The sequence below is a fragment of the Pongo pygmaeus genome, chromosome 21, assembly GCF_028885625.2.
Source record: "Pongo pygmaeus isolate AG05252 chromosome 21, NHGRI_mPonPyg2-v2.0_pri, whole genome shotgun sequence".
Lineage (NCBI taxonomy): Eukaryota > Metazoa > Chordata > Mammalia > Primates > Hominidae > Pongo > Pongo pygmaeus.
Genome location: NC_072394.2, coordinates 53170717 through 53195526, shown reverse-complemented (window position 1 = coordinate 53195526; position 24810 = coordinate 53170717). Strand labels below are relative to the sequence as shown.

Genomic DNA, 24810 nt, shown 5'->3' with positions numbered 1-24810 from the left:
ATCAAGCCACACCGTCCCCTCCTCCCTACCCCCTCAGGTCCTAGTGGAGGGAAACTTTTGGGGTCCTTGTCACGTGCTCTCCCCGAGTCACCATTCAGGTTTCTGAACTGGGGCTTTCAGTCATCCCACAGGCCTTGCGGAGGAAGGGGTGCCTGAAGCTGTGGAGAGGGTGCACAGGGCCTGGCAGGGTCCTGTCCTGCCCTGCCACGACGCTGCTGAACCAGCTCAAGAAAACCTTCTTGCACAGAGTGAGAGGGAAGTACCCGGGACAGCTGGAAATAGGTGGGTTCCCTTCTGTCCTGTCGTCCCCTCCCACAGAAAGGCTGTATTCAGTCTCCAGGGCCTTCAGGGTGGCCACAGCTGGCCTCATTTCAGCCCTGTCTTCACCTCTGTGTCTTCATGCCTTCAGACGGAGGAGGTTTCTCAGCTTTAGTGCGAGTCACCGCCCTTTCACTGGGCGAGAAGGGGCCTCCACCTGGGGCCTTCCGAGCAGTCTGTGGAGCCTTGAAGCTGCGTGCAAACCTCGGTGGGCCGGTGCATTTTTCTTTTTCTTTTTCTTTTTTTTTTTTGAGATGGAGTCTCACTCTGTTGCCCAGGCTGGAGTGCAGTGGCACAATCATGGCTCACTGCAACCTCTACCTCCTGGGTTCAAGCGATTCTTCTGCCTCAGCCTCCTGAGCAGCTGGGATTACAGGTGCGCACCACCACGCTTGGCTAATTTTCTTTTTTTGTATTTTTACTAGAGACAGGGTTTCGCCATATTGGCCAGGCTGGTCTCGAACTCCTAACCTTGTGATTCGCCCACCTCGGCCTCCCAAAGTGCTGGGATTACAGGCACGAGCCACTGCGCCCGGCCGCCAGTGCATTTTTCCGGGGACAGATTCCATGCCTCCCACCAGAGCCTGACAGGGGTAAAGAATGAACCTTATGGGAAGGGAGGCAGGCAGGGGCCCACGAGGGCATCTAGAAATGTTGGCTGGACTGCGTTCTTCCCCAGAATTTGCCTTTCTCTGTGGAGCAAGTGAAAGGTGACAGTCATGTTCCAAGCACCACCTGGACTGCTTGTTGACATGCATATTCACAGGCCCTGCCTCTGGGATTTAGATCCCGGTGTGGTGTGGGGCCCAAGGCATGCGGATGAACCCAACACCTTCTGACTCAGGGTGAGTCGGAGTCACAGTCCTGACTCCAGCTGGGCACACTCCTCCCCCACGGCACAGGGAATGCAGTGAGGGACACCTGCCCTCGTGCCATCAGAAACCCTTTTATTTTTTTGAGATGGAGTTTCACTCATGTTGCCCAGGCTGGAGTGCAGTGGCGCAATCTTGGCTCACTACAACCTCCACCTCCCGGGTTCAAGCGATTCTCCTGCCTCAGCCTCCAGAGTAGCTGGGAAACAGCCAGGCACCACCACACCCAGCTAATTTTGTATTTTTAGTAGAGATGGGGTTTCGCCATGTTGGTCAGGCTGGTCTTGAACTCCTGACCTCAGGTGATCCGCCCACCTCGGCCTCCCAAAGTGCTGGGGTTACAGGCGCGAGTCACTGCGCCCGGCCCAGAAAGGCTTTTAGCTGACCAGGCTACTCCCAGCTGAGAAGCATTGGGGGGTCGAGGTCTCAGTTTCTCCTGATGTGCTCTCCCCTTTGGCCAGCGTGCCGCAGGCTCCTGGAGCAGGTGGTCAGCTGTGGTGGGCTGCTCCCCGGAGCTGGGCTCTCAGAAGAACAGATCATTACCTGGTTCCAGTTTCATGGCTACCTGCAGAGGCAGAGCGTCTCTGACCTGGAGAAGCACTTCACTCAGCTCGCCAAGGAAGGTAAGACTGGGGTGGGTGGCTGTCATAGCAGACGAATATCCACGGAGCCCTGTCACATGCAGTTTCTCAGGTTATAATTCAGAACCACTACATCTGTCCCCGCCAACTGTTCTTTTGGGAACCCCAATTTAATGAGATTCTGCATTCAGCTGAATGGGGGCTGATATTAGCTCCAAGGGAAGTCAGCTTTAAAAAGCACGGAACAGAGGTCAGAACTGGGTAGGAGGGTGATCTTGGCTGGCCAGAGTCCCTGGAAGTGTGGGCTGTGGTTTTATTAATTTTTGGAGCGTATTTGATCCCTTATTAAAAGGCCTTCTTGGAGATTCCAGGAGCTCCCTGTGAACTAGTCCAGGCTGGGCCTTGGTGATCATCCTGGTGGGTCTGGGATTTGTTCCTCTGTAGCTACTGGCAGCAGCCAAGCAAACTTGTAGCTGTCCTGCCAAACTCCCATTCAGGGGACCCAGGCCCACCTTTCCTGTCTTCTAGTGACACTCATCGAGGAGCTTCACTGTGAGGGACAGGCCAAGGCGGTCCGGAAGCTGCAGGGGAAGCGGCTGGGCCAGCTCCAGCCTCTGCCCCAGACCTTAAGAGCCTGGGCGCTGCTCCAGCTGGACGGCACTCCGAGGGTGTGCAGGGCAGCTAGCGCTCGCTTGGCGGGTGCAGTCAGGAACAGAAGCTTCCGGGAAAAGGTACGTTGTCCAGGGCAGGTGGCAGCCCCTGGCCACAGATGTGTGGGCACAGGGAAGCAGGTGTTCTCATGGAAAAGTACAAAGAAGTGAGTGCCAGGGGCTGCAGTGGCTGTAAGCTATTTTGATGGAGGGACCTGGGCTATGACCTAACACACATGAATGCACCTTGCTGCTTCCAAAGCAACACATCTGTTAGGCCTCTGAGATGTGACTTGCATGCTGAATGTTTTTCTTAGTGGGTTTTTTGTTTGTTTGTTTGTTTAGACAGAGTTCTGCTCTGTTGCCCAGGCTGGAGTCCAGTGGCACGATCTCGCAACCTCCGCCTCCTGGGTTCAAGCAATTCTCCTGCCTCAGCCTCCTGAGTAGCTGGGATTACAGGCGCCCACCACCATACCCGGCTAATTTTTGTATTTTTAGTAGAGACAGGGTTTCACCATGTTGGCCAGGCTGGTCTCAAACTCCTGACCCTGTGATCCACCCGCCTCAGCCTCCCAAAGTGCTGGGATTACAGGCATGAGCCACTGCGCCCAGCCTTTCTTAGTGTTTTGATAGTCATCCTTATTTACTTTCAATTAATATTCGTGGCTACCTGGTAATGGGTCATTGTGTTCAGTCCATTTGAGAACCAAGAGAATGGACCTCTCTGCCTTTTCACTCTTGGCCTGTGACTACTGTAAGTTTAAGGCGCCACACCCTGGGGGGTTCAGGAAGGGTGACATCAAGGGCATAGTCTACACTGATGGTCTCAGCTCCAGACTGGAGAGGAAATCTCCAGTTCCGTTGCCAATAGCCCTTCTTGGAGCCCATCCGCCTACTTTGTGGTTGTTTTTAACTCTTTATTTGGAGACTTTTGAACTTGCAAAAGTAGACAGAGCAATATAATGAATCCACCTGCACCCATAACCCAAGCCCAACCGCCATCGACCCATGGCCAATCCTGCCCCTTCCCCTCCACTCCCCTGTATCACTTTGAAGCAACCTGAGGCATCCTATTTGACCTTAAATAGTTAACTATATGTGTCAAAAGGTTAAGAATTCTTTCAAAAATCACAACTCTAACACCATTATCTTATCTAAAAAATTAACCATCAATTCCTTTATATCATATATCTTATGTTCAAATTTCCAAGCCTCAAGCATCCTGTTTTATTTTTTGTTAAAATAGGATCTACATAAGGTCACATGTTGTGATTGGCTGATGGCTTCCAATTTCCACTTAATCTAAAGGTTTTTTTCTCAATTTCTTTCTCTGCTTGCAATTAATTTGATTGATCCCAGGTTGACCTAGACTATCTAGACTTTGCTGCTTGCAGGAAGTTTAGTGGTAGTTTAATGTATTTCTCTGTCTTCTGTAGTTCCTGAAAACTAGTAGTTGGCTTCAAGGATCCAATGAAGTCAGGTGTATTTTGTTTTGTGGGTATGGGGGTATATAAACAAGGCCTCCATGGGAAGCAGAGGCTGCGGTGAGCCGAGATTGTGCCACTGCACCCCAGCCTGGGCAACGAAGTGAGACTCTGTCTCAAAAAAAAAAAAAAAGGGCCTTCATCTTCATGTGACAGACTTTAGAGAGTAGGAAACACTGAGGTGGGGGCCAACCCAGTGACAGATTGCTTGGCCTCAGATGAGGGTGCTGAGGAAGGAGTGGGCTGCCATGACCTGGGATCCTGGGGTTAGAGGCAGTGGGCAGTGTGACACTTCCACACTGACAGCCTTCAGCAGAGCCCTGTGTAGGAGGACCCCATCCTACTCCCAGTCTCCCTGTCTTCCCAAAGCAGCCGACACTTTGGAGAGCCACCTGCAGATGGAAAGGCGGCCATTCTCTTTTGGCTCTGGGCCCAGGTCCCTGGAGCCAACTCTACACCTGGGCCCCTCCATCGCCCCACCCGTGCAGTTGAAGGTGCAGCCACTCGACTGAGTGAGCGCAAACCCACTCCTAGGTTTCCCTTTGCGGCCGCAGACGCTGGACTCCCCTGCAGGCCAGGCACAACCCCGTGTGCTTTCTAACAAACCCTACAAAAACACATGAAGCAAGTGCCAGCTTTGTTTTCAGCTGAGTCAAGTTAGGCCCAAAGACATGAACTGATGTGGCCACGGTCGTGAGACCGAAGAGGGCAGGGTCACCGCTGGGACTGGACAGGAGGGCTGAGGGGAATAGGCAGGTTTCCCTCTGGCCCGAGGCAGCAGCCTTGCCCGTTTTCAGCTGAAGAGGGCAACGCACATGGGATGATCAGTTCTGTTGTTCTGAGCTGGGCATCTGATTTCTCTGATTCAGCATTTTACAGACAGCAGTTTCAGAATGCACTTCCGGAATATTATTAGACAAAAAGAGCTTTCTTCATTGTATTAGCCCTGGGATCTGTTTTTAGGGATAAATTAAACACCACAGCATTGATCTTGTGACTGTGTACACCTGGCCCAAAGATGGACCGATCATGTCCTGAATGTTGTTTAGAGAAAGATGGGCACAGTGTGCCTTACTGTCGGCACCTGGCGGCTGATGGACCTGGAGCCATGGACTCTGCTTCTGCTTACCCCTCCGTTCACAGCCTCCTTACTCTCCCCAGGCTCTGCTCTTCTACACCAACGCCCTGGCAGAGAACGACGCAAGGCTCCAGCAGGCTGCGTGCCTAGCGCTCAAACACCTCAAGGTGAGCCTGACATTTCCCCATTAGTGGCTGACAGAAAAGCCTGCTTGTGGTTAGGGTTAAGGTTAGTTAACTTCAAAATGATTCCACTGGGGCTGGGCGTGGTGGCTCACGCCAGTAATCTCAGCACTTTGGGAGGCCAAGGCAGGCAGATCACCTGAGGTCAGGAGTTCGAAACCAGCCTGGCCAACATGGCGACACTCCATCTCTACTACTAATACACACACACACACACACACACAAAATTAGCTAGGCCTGGTGGCACATGCCTGTAGTCCCAGCTACTCGGGACTTGAAGCCGGGAGGCAGAGGTTGCAGTGAGCTGAGATCGTGCCACTGCACTGCAGCCTGTGCGACAGAGCAAGACTCCATCTCAAAAAAAAAAAAAAAAAAAAAAAGTCATAAAATACAGAGATAGAAAAGAAAGTTATCCATCATCCTACTAGAATGTAGCAGAAACAATGGTTGACATTTTCGGTATGCTTCTTTTAAAAGTTTGTGGGTGTGTGTGAGCATTTAAAATTGTTGATCCAAACACAGTTTTAAAACAGTCAAAAAATAAGAACATTTTGTGTTAGACTGGCAGCACTTTAGAATTCTTTTTTTTTTTTTTTTTGAGACGGAGTCTTGTTCTGTCACCCAGGCTGGAGTGCAGTGGCACGACCTTCTGGGTTCACACCATTCTCCTGCCTCAGCCTCCCCAGCAGCTGGGACTACAGGGGCCCGCCACCACACCCGGCTAATTTTTTTGTATTTTTAGTAGAGACGGGGTTTTACCTGTGTTAGCCAGGATGGTCTCGATCTCCTGACCTCGTGATCTGCCCGCCTCGGCCTCCCGAAGTGCTGGGATTACAGGCGTGAGCCACCACGCCTGGCCTAGAATTCTTTATTTGTGGTGTTTTTTGTTTTTTGTTTTTTTTCACTTTAGAATTCTTTATGAAGGGGCTATCAAGTATATACCTTAATTTAACCTACTCAGCTGCTTTCATAGGAAATAGTTTTCTTCATCCAATTTTATCATAAATCATGTCATTATGATCATGTTTGTGCATAAAGCTTTAAAAAAACATGGAGTTCTGAATTATTTCCTTAGGCTAGACCCAATTCTAGGACCACAGAATATGAGTATTTTTGAGACTCTTGATACAACCCACACATAGATCCCATGGATGTGAGGGGATGCCCGCTTTCCCTCAGCCTCACCTGCATTTGGAATTGCACAGTTGCTAGATGAAAGATAGTTCAATACCGATTGAACTCCCATTCATTCTGGGATGGATCAACAGGAAATTCTAAGAGGAGAAGCTGGTTAGGATCAGAAAACCAGCGAGGGCCAGGTGCCCAGTAGAGGGCGCCGCAGCGCGTGCCAGTCCTTGGCCTGCAGGAGCAGCCCGGGGGCATGTGCCTGAGTCGGGCGAAGTACTGGCACAGGCTGCCCTGGAGAGCAGGGCAAGGAGAGCGTGAGGGAGGCAGGAAGGTCCAGAAAGCAGCACGTCTCCCTTTTCAATTCTAGCCTTTCAGCAGGCATCCAGGAAGACGGAGTTCTGCTAACAGCCTGGCTCCCTAGCAGGTGTCAGGGCTGAAGAGGCGAGATGCTTCCAGAGTCCAGAGGTGTCTCTCATGAACCTGAGGTCACCTAAAAAACCTGGAAGCCTGGAGAAAAGTAAGGGGCTGAGGCCCCAGAGACCACGCTAGGACTGGCCCTGCAGGGCCACTAAGTGGACTCTACCTGCTGTTGAGAAGGCCCCCTAAAGGATTCTTTTGCTCCTAATCTCGAACAGGGCATTGAAAGCATCGACCAGATTGCCAGCCTGTGCCAGTCTGACCTGGAGGCCGTGCGGGCGGCAGCCCGGGAAACCACACTGTCGTTCGGTAAAGTGGCACAATCTGTGCAGTGCAGCGGGGTTCCTGGGGCCCTTAGAATCTGCGAGAGGCCACGCCCAGCTCTCCCAGCAGGCAGAACAGCTCTGGGGCACCCGGGATGGGCACCGTTAGCAGCCCTGGCACAGAGCCGACCTCCACCCTTTGTAGCATCCTGCCAAGGCAGGCCTCCTTCATGGCTGGGGTGACAGGGAGTGTTCGCTATCTTCTTAGACCTTTGGGATAGAAGCCAGAGGCAAGGCAGGGTTCCCATTCAGCAGAACATCCTAGAGGTAAAGGCAAGGCCCCCAGGCCATGTGAGTCACCAAGTGGGGGCTCCCACACATACTCCCTCCCCTGCCGCTTTGCAGAGACCACTGAGACCCACAGTCACTAAGCACTAGGGCTACCCTGGCCCAGGAGAGTTGGAAGTGCCAAGGCAGGATCCAACCTGCTGACAGGTCCCTTTGCTATTTCAGGTGAAAAAGGACGGTTAGCTTTTGAGAAGATGGACAAGCTCTGCTCAGAACAAAGAGAAGTCTTTTGCCAGGAGGCAGATGTTGAAATCACAATATTTTAAAAAATCCTGGCTGATGAGCACAAATCTCACATCAGTTTTTTTTGCTGCTGCCTGGCCTGGACATAGCCTGCACTCTGGGTAATGGTGCTGTGCACTCCTCCAGGAGTGTGAGCCGCCCAGAGCTCTACCTGAGGCTCCGGCCACTGACCCAGCCCCAGGGCATGGGCTGGTCTTTTGTACAGAAGCAGAAAAAAGCAAGGCAAAGGTACAGCATTCCAGGGGCTGCACGGCCTCAACGGAGCGCTCGACTTCTGGCTGAGGGTCTGTGTGACCTTCCCCGAGATGCAGAGCTGAGCCACACTAGGTGGCCACCTACAAAAGGGCCAAGGTCAGGCAAGTTGAGGCCCTAAATAAAAGGCTCCAAGACAAGTGTGTAGAACTCCAGGCCTCGCTGCCGGTCAGCTGCTCGGCACTTCTGCGTCAATAGGCACTGGGATGCAGCAGGCTGGCAGGTGGCTGGCCCTGCTAATGCAAGACTGCTCAGGCCATTTCAGCAGCAGCCAGGTGTCACCTTGGTGAGCTGGAGAAGGTGGGAAGGCACAAAGCCAGGGTTTCTACAACCACACTCTCAGCCTGACCTGCAGCCAGAGTGCTGGTGGAGCTCACAGACAGCGGCTGGTAGACTGTGAACCTCACTTTCCCTATGTTCAGCAGCACAAAGGGGAGAAGCCACGACATCAGCCCAGGAGCCCTGAGCAGCACGGGCAGTAGGGCCACTCACTTTGGCCATCCACACCCAAATGCAATCAATCCAGCTTCGGAAGCTACCCTAGGGTCTCATCAGTAAACCGCTAAGAAGCCATCAACTGGCCTAAAGAAAGAGTTCACTGAGGAACGCAATTGCTTTAAAGAAAGAAAATTAGTTTCCTATTTAAGTCTTTAAAAAAAGCAAACCATGTCCTGAGATGTCTGTGTTAATAGTGAAGAGAGAACCTAGGGTTTGAGGTTGCTGTAGCAATGGCATTGGAGAACTTTAACTTGAACATTCTCATCGATACTTCCTGTACATATTTTGTGTTTTTGTTTAACTTAGTATTTATTTGCCTTGTTCATATGTTCAATTTTCTGAAATTTCAATTAAACTAAACTATTTTAATTGGTGTTTCACTTTTTACCCAAAAGAGTAGACAGCGGTTGTTTCCCCAAATACCTGCCAGTGAGGTGGTCACTCCTGTGGTCTTGTGGTGCTGCGCTATGGGGACACTTGGAGGGTGGCCTCAGGCAGCAGCTCCAGTAAACGCAGTCTCCGGGCTTCTCTACATGCTCTCGAAGGCTCCAGGCGTGCTCTCCCCTATATGGGCACTCTGTGGCACGGCCTTTGCCCTTTTATCCCATCTGATTTCTGGCAAACCCTCTCTTTTAAAGCATCAGCAGTACCAGCCTAGAGCAGGGGTCCTCAACCCCCAGGCCACAGACCGGTACTGGCCTGAGGCCTGTTAGGAACTGGACTGCGTGGCAGGAGGTGAGTGGCAAGCGAGCATTACCGCCTGAGCTCCACCTCCTGTTAGATCAGCTGCAGCATCAGGTTCTCATAGGAGCGTGAACCCTATTGTGAACTGCATGGGTGTGAGAGATCAGGTTGCAAGCTCCTTATGAGAATCTGATGCCTGATGATCTGAGGTGGAAGTTTCTATCCCAAAACCATCCCTCACCACCCCCAGGCCTGTGGAAAAATTGTCTTCCGTGGAACCGGTCCCTGGTGCCAAAAAGGTTAGGGACTGCTGCCCTAGAGCATCCTCCCTCTTCTTGAAAGCTTAGATGCCCTTTTTTATACCCGAAACGGTGGAAGCCACACTGACATCTGCAGCCCCAGGCCCCTGTGGGGCCACATGGCCACAGCCTGTCCTCTTCCCAGTCTCATGAGCCTGGGCCTGCAGCCAGCTTTGAAACAGTCGAGGAACTTTCGAGGGTACTAGGGAACTCTTCGTACTATTTTGGCAACATTTTCCAAGTCCAAAATTACTTCAAAACAAAAAGTCAAAAAAATCACTTTGGGGGGAATTTACATTGTTTAATTTTATACACAAATGAAAACCTATACTAATTTTTTATCTTATTTCTAAGTCAATTCTATATCAAATGGACTTTATGTACTGAGATGCGGTAACCATTGTGTCTTACAAGTAATTGGGTAAGGGATATGGTTTTGAGATTACAACTCAAAACACTGTTCTTCAAACAACACTGGTAAGTTTGTTAAGTTATCCGAGGGCCCTACACAGGCAGAGCGTCGATTTGGGAAGGAAATGGGCTGAGGCCTAAGGTGTTCAATAAGCTCACAGTCGAGGAAAGCGCTCCAGCCTGAGGGTGCTGGCAATGCAGGGATGCTGAGGTTAATTCTTAGAAGTGGGAAAACTCTAACCCCAGCTGATTGACAACATCTGTTTCACATCAACAGGGATGGAAAGAAACAGGAGTTACTCATCCTGGTTTAGCTCTATTAAGCAAAGAAAAAAAAATGGGAAGCACCCCAAATTCATGTTCTTTAGAAAAAAATTTTATTGTTGCAGCTAAAATGCAAACCCATCATGAATATGGCAAGTTGGAAAACTGTACAGTCTGACAGTTCTGTGAGGTCACAGAAGACCCTGAGACACGCCCCCACCCCGCCCACCCGGTCATGCAGCCACGTATCCACACACACCTGAAAAGGTATACCAAAACACCTTGCTTTTTTTGTTTGTTTTTATTTTTGTAAAAATGGTTTATTCCATGGCCATTGTAAAAAATAATGACCTGATGAGTAAATATTGGCTTAAGGCATATAGCAGAGCAGCTCGCTACCTCTCTAACATACGTGTAACAAGGTGGAGAGCCAGCTGCTCTCCAAGGATAGGAGGTTAAACCAGTACGTCCATTTTGAAATGCTACTATATATACACACCCAAACTACTACATACATATAGAGGACTTAAAAACAACAAGCCCAGCTCAGAATGCTTACAGCCTGGCACCTAAGCCTTATCCACACCTCACCACAGCTCTGCGGGGTGACACCTCCAATGTTCCCACCACAGAATTTCTCTGTACTGGCTTCTACCACGAGAAAGGCAAAATGTGAAAATGCTGGCAAGAGAGTAGCTCGGGAGCTACAGCTGCCGTGTTTTTCTTGTTAAAAAGCCACTTAATGTGGAGGTCTTCAGTTCCCTTTGCAGGAAGAGTCGTGAGCACCATCAGGCCCCACAGGGTTCGAGGGTGGGGCAGACGCGCCTCTCTCAGCAAGGTGAACCGGGACGGAGACGGCAGCAGGCTGCCTAAAGGACCGTCACCCAGGCTGTTTCAAGAAGTGTGGTTTCCAGCAGTTGCCTCTCTTCCAAATCACGGTCTGCTCAAGAAGAGTGTTGACTTGGAATGGCGGAGGCTGATCCCAAAGGTGGGGGGCGGGGGGTGTCCCTGCTTGCCTAAATCATGTCCAGAGCGTGAGGTGTGAATATGGCTTCCCATACCCTTGGAATGTCTGAGTTACAGCGAGACCCTGCTGTACCAGGACAGGCTGGGCCTCACCAGGAAGTCACTAGAGTGTCATGCCAGGAATTAGGCAAATACCTATTCCTGGCAAACTGCACCCTATTGCTGAGCGACAATGACTTCAGCAACAGGCTTAGGAACCACAGCCATGTAATGATCAGGTCATGCACAGGCAGGTTGGACTTGGACATGGGGCACATTAGTAAGCAGAGATCAAAGTTTCTCATTTCAAGCACATATTTTTCATCAGGACACAAGAAGACCTTACATGCATTCTAATACACACGGGGGAGCAGTGATTGAGAACTAGATCTAGCAGATAACAGGGAGGAGAATAAGCGGGACAAAGTAATCTCACATCATGTTTCTTATTAAATACCCACGTGTTCATTATATATTATAGCATTGTTCTATCTTCTCACGTTACCCACAATATCACTAAATAATGACTGCTTACAACCGTCCTCCTTCCCAGTACTGGTCTGACGCAGCAGGCCCATGGCAAAGTCTTCCATTCCCAGTACTACCTGAGGATTTATTATTGTACTTTTTGATAAAGCCCTTGATGCAAGGCTGACATCAAAAAATTTTAATACATTATTGGTTCAAGAAAATGCTAGTGCACTATGGACGCCTTTGGGGAAAAATTTGTTTAAATAAATATGGAGTGGAGAGTTGCTCCCTGCAGATTCAAGGGGGGCTGTTGGTGTGCCGCCCACCGGGGATGCTCCAGGAGGGAGCCCTGGGTGGGGCGAGCCCCGAGACGGGTGCAGGCCCCTTCCCTCTGCGCCGCCAGCATGGTACTCTCTTTCACTCTCCTCAAAAAATGGCTTGTGGATTTGGTACTCAAAGTGGAAGGGGCAAAAAGTAAAAGGATGAGGGGTGAGACACACATCCGGGGAAGATGGGTTTTAGTGCAGAACCAACGTCCGTCCGGGGCCCGGCTCTCTACGCGGTCCGGCGGCCCTTACCTACCGCGGCATGCCTGCTAGTCGGGCGTGGGCTCTGCGGGCAGAGGCGGACAGTGGGTGGAGGTGGAGTGGAGGAGGGTCAGGCTATGTGTTGCTGTTGAACAGGAACTGGAATGAAACCAAACAGTTCAGATGAGCCCAGACCCGCACCCGCAGAGCTGTCGCCTCATGCATGACCCCGGCCACACCCCCCGGCAACTTCAACCTCCGAGGGAGCAAAGGGGGTTTTGGTTTTATTTTTTACAGTAGCCCCCTCTCCCCAAAACTCATCCCCAAGGAAAAAATTGTTTGCATTTTGCAAAACCATCTGATGTACTCAGATGGCCACCTGGAAAGAGGTAAAATATTTAAAACGATGAAAAAGTCTTAGGAGGTCATTTCCATGGCCAGAACTCTGAGGCTAGTCCTCTCTCTTCCCCTTACTTAACAGCAACACACGTCTAACGTGTGGATTTCTGCTGAAATGGCACTTCTCCCAATGAGGTGGAGCCCACTCCTCTGAATTAACAGCGGGTTGACATGCCGATGGCCACCCTGTGGTGACCTCTGACCCCCAGGCAGAGGCCTCGAGGACACCCATTTATGGGGATGGGGTGATGAGGGCTGGTACATGAGCAAGATGGCTGTCACAGGAGGGAGCAATGGAGAAAGGACAATGGAAACCCAGCGGGGACACCCTGAGCAGAAGCAGAGGCAGGTTCTGTTTTTCTAGACGGCCTTTTGTTGCTGTTCTTCTTACAGTGGGAAAGCTCAAAGACCCTGTCCTGGCTCAGTGTGCACACAGCTGAGGGGGGCTTGAGCGCAACAGCGTCCTAACCCTCTTCTCCAAGGGAGTTTACATTCGTAAAAGTTTGGGATTCCTTCCCTGGGAAATCAAATATAAATTATATAGCTGATTACATCACCTAAGGGTATGAGAAAGTTTCATAAGTGCCTACTTTGTTTTTTTTTGTTCCAGAAACAAGAAAAAGCTGTTTTTTATAAAGGTTAAAAACAACAATGTGTTGTAATTCTATTTTTTTCCAAAAACAAAGGAATATAAAAAAAAAAGAGAGAGAGAAACAGACGTATTTGGCATTTTCTCTACTTACTCCTGAATAGGTTAAGGCCCTGAGATTAGACTCTTATATTCTTGGGACCAGAGGGCTCCTTAAAACCCCAGTGTATCGATCCTTAATTCTCTTGTTAGCCCTTCCACAGTTCCAGACTTTAAAAACCTTTGATCTGTTTCTTCTGAGACTGGCTCAGATGCACCACAGAACTGAATCCTACCATCGGGCTAGCAGCCAGTGCTCTCTGCACACGAGCATCTCGCCAGCGCGTCTGTCAGTGGAAACATACCCTGTAGCAGAGGTACGCGCCAGCTGTGAGGACCGTAGCCACGCACATGTTGACCAGGAAGGGCTTCCAGTGACTCAGTGCATGGTCCTCATCCTTCTCAGGTGGTGACGGCTCCCCTTTGGCTGGGGAGGCAGCCTGGGCACCTCGAAGACTTCCCCCCACGACCCGACTTCTAACTTCAGTGTCTTGACTCATGCTGAGGAATCAGAGGGGCAGAGATGGGTTACTCACTTTGGAGAAAATGAATGGAAGGGATGCTGCTACTGTGGCAGGAATTCTAGGAAAAAACAAGCCACGTGTAGACAGAGTTGGATGATGTTAACCTTCCAGCGAGCCAGCCCCCTCTGCTTGGAGGGAGGGCCAGGCCAGAGCCCACATCAGCCTGAAGTCCACTTGTCACCCCCTCCCCCAGGTACTTCAGATAGCACCCACACCCAGGGTAGGGTTCACAAGGTGCCGGGGCGACTGGTCACTGTGAGGATTTATCTGGCTGGAGGACCCACTGGTGTACACACTATTGTATGATTTGCCTTCTCATGTACTGCAATTGCAATGTCTGGCCACATCAGTACACCCAGATCTCATTCTTTAAGAGCTATAGAATATCCCAACACTGGGAGAGAACGTAATTGATCAGGTCCCTGGTTATATCATTGGCCTGTCTCTAATTTTTCACTACTACAAACAATGCCACAACACACACAACTACCTATACACATCTTTACACGCTTGTTTTGAGAGTCGCTGCAGGGTAAATTTCTCCATGTACACAACTGCTGGGTCAAGTATGCACACGTCTTAAAACTTCCCTCCAGAAAGCAGGTACCAAGGGCACAGCCGGCAGTCATCTCCAGCTGGAACTAACACCTGCTCATTCTGCAAACTTTCCGTGCACGGCCACCTACTGCAAGCAGCCTTCCCTGGACACCTCTATCACATCACTGTCCATGGGCTCCCACCAAAATATGCTTTGGGTCTGCCTCTTTCCCAGCAAGATGGTCTAGAACACAGACCAGGGGACCAGTGGTGTTCTAGTTAACTCAGTACACCACACATAGCAATAGGTACTCAATAATGGTTGTTAACCTGCAAGGAAGTTAAATGGGATTTAATCAAGACCACAGAAAAAAGGTTACATTCCCCAAAGGCCCACTGTGGGGACTGAGGGCACATGGTCAAGCCTGGACATCACATTTCAGGACTGTCCGGAAACCTGGGGGAGGGCGCTATCGTCAGGGGGCAGAAAAACCCTACTCAGTGGCTCCGAGCCCCTCATTCCAACAAGCACCACAAGGTGGCACCAGAAGCCCACAGAAGTGGCTCATGTCCCGCAGCTACCCTGTGCCCAATACCGGACCTCCCGCAGCCAGGAGTGGAGTGGCTGTGGTCCACACGCCCTGTTCCCCAAGGATGCGGAAGCGCTGGTTGCCAACAGGAGGCTGCGTCCACAGGGTTTCAGTACCAGCATGTGTTTCTAGAACAGAAGGTCATTTCCCCTCACCCCAACAAGCTGGGACCCAATCATATTACCTTTCCATGCCGTAGGGTATGGCATTTAAGGGGCTTCCTTTTTCTTCCTTGATGGGGCAGTCTTTATCCTCCTGGGTCTCCTCCTTCACCCACTGGTGATTTGGGAAGAACTCCCTGCATTTCCCATTGTGTGGCTCCAGGATTCTTTTGGGTGGCCGGGGAGGTGGGGGGACGTGCTCGGGTGGGGGCTCCAGGTCCTCGTGAGAAAGCTCCTTCCACTGATCCTTGAAAGAGCAGCAAGAGGAAGTCCTATTAGTGTTCACTTTGGCTGGTTTGTCAGGAAATCCCTTTGCTTGAGCAGAGGTGACGGCTTGGCGAGGGGCTCTCGGCCTCTCAGGGCTGCAGCCATGTACTTGGAAGATGAAATCTTTTGAAAATAAAGTCTCATCTTCCTATCAATGCTCTCTGTGTGAGCACTTCAAAGGCACAAAGTGCAACATGGTCAACATTTTGACAACTTTCTAGCTATTTTAAACACGAAGGGTAGCTATTTCCCCTGACGCCAGACGGTGTTTGAACTTTTACAACTGACAGTCTCCTTCAAAGACAAAAAAGTTAAAATGGTCACACCTGGATTCAAACAAAGGCAATGCTGACCTGCACGGAAGAGTCTCCCATGATGAATTTGGCACCTTCGATCACAGCCAGGTAGGAGAAGCGCAGCTGGTCTGCTGTCTGGATCAGCCCCATCCGAAACTTCCTCATTTCTAACAGCACTTTCTTGATATCAACGGAAGAAGGGTCTTTCCTCTTGTCCATCTGAAAGCCAGAGAGGAAATATAAGTCAGCCAGGTCCAATTCTCAAGGGCAACGTTAATAACACGGTTAGATGTCTGTCCCCTCCCAATCTCATGCTGAAATGTGATCCCCAGTGTTGGAGGTGGGGCTGGGTGGGAGGTGTCTGGGTCAGGGGGACAGGTCCCTCATGAAAGGCTTGGTGCCCTCCCTGAGGCAATGCATTCACAAGAGATCGGGTTGTTAAGAGTCTGGGACCTCCCCCATCTCTTGCTCCTGCTCCCCTTCACCTTCCACCATGACTGGAAGCTCCCTGAGGCCTCCCCAGGAGCCGAGCAGATGCTGGTGCCATGCTTGTACAGCCTGCAGAACTGGGAGCCAGTTAAACCCCTTTTCTTTACAAATTACCGAGTCTCAGGTATGCCTTTATTAGTAACGCAAAAACAGACTAACACAGTGAGTCTGTATTTTGGAAGAGGAGTGCTTCAGTTTCTACTTAGGAAAAAACATCACAGCAGAGCAGGTGGAGGAGCTCCCCAGGGCGCCCGCAAGGGCCTCCTTACCAGCAAGAGGCAGGTATCAGCCAGACAGAAGGTTCCAGACCTGCCGATGCCTGCACTGCAGTGCACCACGATGGGCCCGTGCTCCGGGCTGAGTGACCCTGACTCTCGGACTTTGAAAAGAAAGTTCAAGAATGAGGCTGGCGATTCAGGGACTCCAAAGTCAGGCCATGTGGTATAGTGGAAATGTAAGATCTCTCGAGTTTCTTGGGTCTGAAAGAGAAAAATACTCATGATGATTCTAAAAGAATCACCTATACAGAAATCACTAATTCCAAGTACACACAGAGTCACCTTCCACTCATCTACCTCTAAGAGGAACATTAATTCTCAGACTTTCTCCCAGGGTCCACACACCCAGTCAACAAATACCATGCCCTGGGGCCAGGCCCTGAGCTTGACACTGAACCTGCAGGGTGCTCCTGCTTAGACTTCATTTCCCTTCGGATTGAAGAGTCCCCTCACCTCTTTTCTCCCTATCACTTCCACCGTCTACATGGTTACAACTGGTTTCTCTCTGTCTCATGAGTCACAATGATGCTGGGCAGCTACCTACAAAATCTTGTCATAAAGCCCTGCAAGGCCTCCCGTGAAAAAGTGAACAAGGAACAGCAGGTGAGGCACTGGCTCTGGGCAACTTTCAGGCGGGGCTTCAAGATGATCTGGAGGTTTCAGAGGATTGTCACTTTAGAGAAAAAAGTAACAGACTTGGTCTCCAAAGACTGGTGACTCCAAGGTGTGGCTCAACACCCAGCTGAAGAGGCGGTCAATGCGACAGCATCAGCCCATGAACCGAGTGTGTGTCCTGCGTGCTGGCGCCGCGCTCTTCCACTGCTGCTCCAGGCAGGTGCTCCCATCCATTTTCCAATGAGGAGGTGGACGTTTGGAGGCAGAGAGTCCATGCTCAGAGCCTACTGCAGACACTTTTGAAAGGTGGACCCCACCCCTTCTCCCAGAATGTCTCTTCCCCTGGCTGGGTCTGCCCCAGAGGAACAGAAGCAATGGCCTGGGGTCTGTTTCCAGCTCTGCTCCTTCCTTGAAGCTTCTGGCGGCTGTGATCAAAAGGCAGCCCTTGCTGGGGGGAGTACGCAACATCTTCAATGACCTAAGAGCTCCTAGTAAATGGGAACGAGCCACTTGGTAAGCAAGGCCCTGAGAGGGAAAGGGCTCTGGAAGTGAAAGTCTCCTAACATGGGCCCGGGAAGACAGCCACAGACAGGAACCATACCAGCCTGGAGCGTTTCCCTGTGGCTCAGTGCCAGGGCCACCTGGAGAGCAGCTGATGGCAGAAGGATTCAGGCCAGAGATCTGCTCATGATGCCTTCCTTCACTAGACGAATGTCCACACTATGCCAATCATGTGCCAGTTACCGTGCCAGGGAGGCGGGGGCAAAGACACCACCTCACCCTCACAGAGCTCATGGCATAGTTACTAGGACCTCCCCCGACTCTGCTGGGATGAAAATAATACATATTTAACCCTGCCTCAGCCATTAAATACACTAATAAATAATATTTAATGTTTATTAAATATTAAATACAGTATCTTGCACAGAACAAGGAGAAATTTGTGTATGTTAGGATAATTGCTAGAATCACACTAGGCAATTCCATCATTCTTTCCTCTCTAGAAAATGGTATCCATATAACCTTAATGACATTAAAGAAGAAGAAATACCTCTTCTATTTGGGGGGTGGGGGCAGGTGGGAAAGAAAAGGACCTAAAATGTATTTTTTAAAAATTATTATTATTATTTTGAGACAGAGTCTCGCTCTGTCGCCCAGGCTGGAATGCAGTGGCATGATCTCAGCTCAATGCAACCTCCGCCTCCTGGGTTCAAGCAATTCTCTGCCTCAGCCTCCCGAGTAGCTGGGATTACAGGTGCCCGCCAACACGCCCGGCTAATTTTTTTTTTTTTTTTTTGTATTTTTAGTAGAGACGGGGTTTCACCATCTTGGCCAGGCTGGTCTTGAACTCCTGGCCTCGTGATCCACCCACCTCAGCCCCCTAAAGTGCTAGGATTACAGGTGTTAGCCACCGTGCCCGGCCTTTAAAATGTATTTTAAAATTGAATAAGAAGCAAGCATACCAAACGCAAGTTTTCCTTTAATCCTTGAAGGTGTGGGTTACCACCCACTGACACCCTCCCTCACACCTGCTCACCTCTTTCACAAGGAATTCATTCCAGCCTTGTGCTAGAACAGACAGCCATGGCTGAGAAAAGCCTTTTAAAAACAAAGTCCGTTGGAGCAAACAGATCCTAACATCAAAACCTCTGAGCTGGCTGTATTCACTCTGCCAAGCAAAAAGCGCACAGCTCTTCTGCTCTGTTGAAATTCAGTTTCCCTCAACAAGCAGAGTTTCCCAGAAGTCACTCTTAATGTCAGGCTTGCAAATGCTAAAAAGCATTCTTTTAAAAGGCTACTGCATAAATCCTCTAGCACATTCCAACACACTGCCCATGTTACTCCTGAGAATCTTCCAGAAAGCACCTCCATCCACCGTACTCAGAGCCCCTCTGCCCCGTCAGGGCTATGGCAGGGCTAGTGACTCTGGCGCGGTCACCACCAGAGGGCAGAAAGCGCTCGCAGCAGCTACACTGCTACCATCCTCAGGAGCCAGGCAGCCCGAACCCCTTGCCTACATCCTGGTAACCTGTGCTACATTCTAGATCTTACTTCTACTATTTTTTTAATTTATTTATTTTTGAGACAGGGTCTTGCTCTGTCACCCAGGCTGGAGTGCAGTGGTGCAAGCATAGCTCACTGCAGCCTTGAACTCCTGGGCACAAGCAATCCTCCTGCCTCAGCCTCCTGAGTAGCTGGACTATAGGGGAGCACCACGATGTCTGGCTAATTGTTTTTGTTTTTTTGTAGAGACGGGGGTCTCGCTATGTTGCCCAAGCTGGTCTTGAACTCCTGGCCTTGAGTGATCCTCTTGGCCTCAGCCTCCGCAAGTGCTGGGATTAAAGACGTGAGCCACCGCACCTGGCTTACATCAACTATGAAATGAATGGCAGGAGCCATGATGATTAAAAAGTAGTACTTGAGAAGGGGAGGCATGGGGTCACCCAGAAGCAGATCCCTCCCCACCCACACAGCCCTGGAGCCCCACTCCACATGGTCTCCCTACGGCTCCACCTTCCCTTCAGATAAAGCCTGTGCTACACACCCACGGTAACTGCTAACCCTTCCCATATAGGACCTCCCAGAACCCTCGCAAAACCCGAGTTTGACAGAAGAGGAAACGGAGACACTGTGATGAGCTGGTAAGGTGGGGCCAGGATTCGACCCCAGTTAGGTTCTAGAGGTTGGTGGCTGGCCACTCTTCACTGGTGCCCCCAGGTGCTGCTGCGCACTCCCTCCACTATTCCCCAGAATGACATGAACACCCCCAAGTTACGGATCCAGGGGAATTATTCCGAAGCCCCAGGAACAGAGCGTTCGGCGGCGGTGCTGCTTGCCACAATGCCTTGCCACGTTCCAAGACCAACTTTTACCAAGCAAGTACCTGGCGTTATAAACTCTTCCCACAACAAATAAACCCAAGACCTGGCCCAGAAAACTTTCACTAGCTATGAAACTGGAGTGAGCCTCTAGACCCCTTCTTTCCTCTCTTCAGACTCAAAGACTGAGGACCACAAAGAAGGCAGCATGCTTCACTGGGACTTGCAGGCTGCCGCTCCAGTCCCTCTGCAGCTGCACAAGCAGGAACCAGTCTTTTGAGTAAGAAACTCTCCTTTCCCTAAGAACCATTGTTAACTGTTGTTAAAGGTCAGAGAGAGCACTGTGGCCTCCACCCTTCCTGGGCACTCGGTAGGTACACAAGTAAGCTCCGCTCACCACAGTGCCAAAACCACATCTTGCTCGGGTATACAAAAGCCAAGAACACTGGCATTAGGTAATATCACCCAAGGGATAATGGAAGAGGCATCTGAACCAGTAGCCGCCTGAAGTGCTGAAGTGTGTGCCATACTCACTGTAAGGTTTTCCAATTCTAGCTGTCGCACTGTATAATATGACTTGATATCTTCAGAGATCAATGTTAATTTCAAATTTGTGTCTTCAAAGATCATCTCTTTTTCTTCTTTTTGTGGCCAGTACTGTGCGCATTTTAACTGGGGGAACAAATAACAGTGAATTATTGTGAGCAATATGGCAGTTTTTCTATGGCAGGAGGCTTGGAGCACATCCCACAAGCTTCATGATAACCCAAAGGCCTGGGGGTTTCTGAACATGGAAGCCATGGTCAGCACAGACGCCTGCCTCATGGGGAGATGGGGGTGGGGGCACGAAGCTGCTGACCAGGGCAGGTTGTGCAGACAGGGCTCAGACTTCCAAACCCATCAGCTCCCCAGTCAAACACGGCAACGGGGTCCTGCAGGGCTCTGATGCTTTCTTACCGTCTACGAGGTGAAGCCAGATTGAATAAAAGGCTTTGAAACTCCTCTGTGTAGCCATTTCAAACATTACCCAGGACCTGATCAGGCTGCTGGCATAGAATGTTAGGTGCCTTACCCTGCACAGAAAACTCACAGGCAATTAAAAATAAAACTGGGAGAGACAGCAGGTGAGGCCCTTTGGAGAGGCTGAGCAGTTGTCACCAAACGCAGACTCCCTTTCAGAGAAGGCTTGGAGATGGGCTCCCCAGGGCTTGCCCTTTCATTCTGGTTTGGTTCAGTTCATTCAGAAAAATACTTTTGATGTTCTATTTTGATAATCTCAGACACTATCTGATGTTCTCGATTTAAATGTTGCTCATTAAATTTTTCTTTAAAACAAGCAAATTTATGAAAATTTGGTTTCATTTAGGATCTAAGACAAAAACTGACTCGAATTTAGTGACATTTTCCTTGAACTAAGTTTCTGCCTCAGTTACACAAATGTTTCTGCTCATGGATAACTGTTGTGGATAAAAATGGCAGGTCAGCAGGGGCAGAGCTACCAGGTCAGCCTGACCATGTGCCTGGACAGAGGGAAGCTCAAAGCCCTTACGATTTTCAGTGAAAGAAATGTCAGCGTGTGTCAACAGCTCTTTGGCAAATGACACTTGTGGTTCACGTGCACTGACCCACTCAATACCTCCTCTGGGGCAAAGGATGGTGTGGGTGAAGGGAACCACTTCAGGGCCAGCTGTCTGTCAGGAGACACTGCTGTGCCCAGCAGTGACAAGGTGGACTATGGGGGAGGGCTGAGGGGGAAATGCTACGGACATGCAGCAGGAATTCAGAAAAGGGAAATGTTTCAGGTCAGCCAAGGTTACAGGAAAGACAGATCAGAGAAAGCTCTGTGCAAGAGGCAGGTTTTGAAGGATGACTAGGATTTCCTAGGCAGTGACTGCAAATAAGAGGCTGAAAAGAGCAGCTGGAGAAGGGGCCAGCAGAGGCCCAGATCACAGCCGACTGGCAGCAGGCCCAGGGACCTGTGGCATCATCTGGGGGCAATGAGGAGCCAGGAAGCATGTGACGAGGGTGAATATAGAACCACAAATGCCTATTGGTCCTGCTCTACTGAAGCTGGAAGCTGCCCAAAAGACAAAACCAAAGCAAAATGTGGGAGAAACAAATTAAGAAACACCAGGTTGTGATGCCAGCATCGCAGCAAACTTCACAGTGCCAGACCAGAAACCAACAGCGCTTTCTCAAGAATCTGGACACAGGCCTGTCTGAAGTCTTAGCCAGTTTCATCCATGTCACCTTCCTGGATCAATGATGAGTTGCCAAAAGTGAACTCTTGAATGGGACAATCTGTCAACATTGAAGCAATTCTGCCACCCAGCATGGAGGCGCTAATTACATGGCAAGACCCCCACTTAGCCAAAGTGGGTGTGGCAGCTAAAAGCAGGAACTCAGAAGAATGTGAAAAGATGAATTAATCCCACACTTCTAACAACTAGATCTTATAATGCCTCAAGACCCCAGAAACAAGAGACTGATCTGATAGGTTCCACACCACCCGTGCTGGCGTGGGCATTCCACAGAATGAGCAGAGAAGGAAGCAAAGAACAGAAATGCAGGAGGAAGAGGCCACCGTTCCTCATCTCATAAGCAGGGCAGACGAGTCTTAAATCTCACCTCCAGACAGCAAGCACTAACTTTCAAAACCAAACCTAATGCCTAATAACCCTCTGTAATCTGGGTAAAGACTAAGACTTTGGAACTGTACAAGTGAGGAATTCTGTCATACAACTAAGTGTCAATCACCCAATATTTATTTTTAAGGACTCTCAGGTGTCTACAGCAACAAGCTATGCTCTGTCATTTCCAATAGAAATTTTTGTTTTAAACACACAAAATTTTTAAAAGGCACAAGATCACATTTCCAGTTACCCTATTACATTGATATATACGGCCATGAAAAGTAGATGGATTTTTATTAGAACATAGTCCTTCACCAGGCCTCAAATTGAGTCCTATCTTGGGTTGGCACCAGAGGAACATGGCGGTGCCAACATGCTGGCATCTCTCGTAGTTGCTGTTTCCACCATGAAGGCAGATGTTAAAGAGTCCTTGGGGCCTTCCCAAACAAGTGGGCAGGTGGTGTTTAGAAAACCTATGAAAGACATCTACAGTAACCCTGTGACAGGTAATTTGATTTCGCCAAAAATTATTAACACAGAGAACTAAGTAATTCTTAACACAGAGAACTAAGTACGAGAGAAAAATGAATTATACAGACCCTGTGATACAAAATGCAGTATCTTGTGCATGAAAGCACCTGAAAGCAAATGGCAGCTTTAGTGAGGATTTCAGGAATGAGATACAGGTGAGATTCTGCAATGGCCAATTAAACTCGCCTTGCTTACTTCCCCCTTCTAAACAACAATCCCAACCCTTACGCCACGGTGCAGCCTACACTGACGTGTCTAAAGTCAATCCTTAAACAGAACTAGTGAGAACTCTAGCCATCTGGATGACCCCAGTCTAACACACACAATCATCTTCTGCATAACTGGTTTCCAGGAAGCCCAGGGTCCCAAAAGATAACAGGCATGTTTGCCAAAAATAAGACGGAGCATCCTACACTATTTGGTGAAGGAAGGAAATCAGAAGACAAGTATGCATTAAATGAAAACTCCCCAAAAGCTGGTTTTACCACAAGCTGTGTGGATCATTCATAATTAGATTAGCTGAGCAAATAAGATACTGTAACTTCTCATGATTTTTTCCAGCCAACCCTCTGGGAGGGATAATGCTGATACAGAATTGAAAATGTTGATCCCAAAGAAACTTTAACAATCTCAAACCATACATTGCTTTTCACGCCAATCTGCATGCCCAAGTAATCCTCGAGTGGAATGGGATACTTAACAAAGGAAAGCAGGGACTGCTGGCACAGTTATCACAGTAAACTACAGCAAAGCCAACCAGCCATGTTTTCCATGCCTCCCCAGTAACCCAAAAGGAAAGGTTGTCACAATGGATCTGTGGGCCATTTGTGGTCAGTCTTGAGTGGGAGACAATGAAGCACAGGGCCTGGTGAGGCTGGAACACATAACTACAGCACTGGACACTGCTCAAACACATAACTACAGCGCTGGACACCGCTCCTTGCTGTAATGTGACAACAATTGCTAAAGCAAACCTCGTGCTCACAGCAAAGAGGTTTTACCAAACACTTAGCAACAAAGAAATAAATAAAAAGCAAATGCTACTGTATCTGGTAATTTCTGAATAAATGTCTTGATTTAAAATTCCCAACCCTCAATACCATCTAGAGCAGTGGTTCTCAACCGGGGGCAATTTGGCCTACCAGGGGACATTGGACAAAGTCTGGAGTCTAGACAGAAACACATCTGACTGCCACATCTGGGGAGGGGGTGCTACTGGCATCTGGTGGGTAGAGGCCAGAGATGCTGCTAAACATCCTACAATGCCCAGCACGGCCACTCCCTGCCCGGATCCCTAGCAGAGAATGATCCAGCCCAAGTGTCAGTATTGCTGAGGGTCAGAAGCCTGCAGATGGAGCTATGCTGAAGGCTTCCACAGGCCACCAGGCTTCCCCTTCCCTCGAAGAGTGTGTGCTGTGAGAACCTGATGCTTTGTTTCTTTACTCAAAATTGCTGACCAGTGGTGAAGGGTGGGGGTTTGCTTCACATTTGTAACTTCACATTTTACTAATCAAGCTACTAAGGAGGGAAGAAAAAATTTAAAAACCACCTTTTACTGAAAAAGTTATTTTCTAAGACAAGATACATTATATCATCAACAGAACACTTAGGCAAGCTCCCTATCTGTTATTGTTGGGCAAATAAATACTTTCATTTTTTAAAAAAGTAGACAAGGGCAAAAAGAACCCCAAAAAACCCCAACCCCAAAACAAAACAAACCAAACCCCTATGATTTTAAACACGCGCTGTCCTAAGAGGAAGACTTTCTGCAAGTAACTGAAGCCGTTTCTTTGTGTGTGGTGGAGGCAGAGGCTTTGTGGTTAATGCTTCAAGTTTTCACTGCTGAAGTTTCCTTTGATGTGTTCCTTCTTAACACTTGGATTTTTTACACTCTAGGGCCATGACTGTGCTTTTTTTGGAAAGGTGGCCTCTCTGGAGCCCTCACATTCTTCTGTGGCCAGAGGCAACCAGGACAGCTGTGAGAGCAGTGTCCTAGCTGAGCCTGGAC

The 24810-nt window shown here is 49.5% G+C and overlaps 2 protein-coding genes across 7 annotated transcripts in view; one reads left to right on the top strand and one right to left on the bottom strand.

Moving 5' to 3' along the window:
• RIPOR3 (RIPOR family member 3) overlaps window positions 1-8683 on the top strand; it is a 105977-nt gene extending 97294 nt beyond the window's left edge. For 4 of the 6 annotated variants that reach the window (XM_054466686.1, XM_063659340.1, XM_054466687.2 and 1 more), the window contains 6 exons: window positions 121-282; window positions 1652-1813; window positions 2300-2502; window positions 5067-5150; window positions 6929-7019; window positions 7487-8683. In XM_054466686.1, the coding sequence (XP_054322661.1) occupies window positions 121-282; window positions 1652-1813; window positions 2300-2502; window positions 5067-5150; window positions 6929-7019; window positions 7487-7587 (803 nt within the window). In that variant the 3' untranslated portion in view covers window positions 7588-8683. Of the gene's footprint in view, window positions 1-120; window positions 539-1651; window positions 1814-2299; window positions 2503-5066; window positions 5151-6928; window positions 7020-7486 lie in introns of those variants that run through there. The other 2 variants (XM_054466690.2, XM_063659341.1) reach the window with 2 other exon arrangements.
• Window positions 8684-10062: 1379 nt separating this feature from the next.
• Window positions 10063-24810, bottom strand: part of PTPN1 (protein tyrosine phosphatase non-receptor type 1) — a 75931-nt gene continuing 61183 nt past the window's right edge. The window contains exons 5-10 of the mRNA XM_054466685.2: window positions 20173-20310; window positions 16196-16405; window positions 15495-15656; window positions 14898-15121; window positions 13368-13563; window positions 10063-12134 (exon numbers count right to left, since the gene is read on the bottom strand). Of these exons, the coding sequence (XP_054322660.1) occupies window positions 12111-12134; window positions 13368-13563; window positions 14898-15121; window positions 15495-15656; window positions 16196-16405; window positions 20173-20310 (954 nt within the window). The 3' untranslated portion in view covers window positions 10063-12110. The remainder of the gene's footprint in view (window positions 12135-13367; window positions 13564-14897; window positions 15122-15494; window positions 15657-16195; window positions 16406-20172; window positions 20311-24810) is intronic.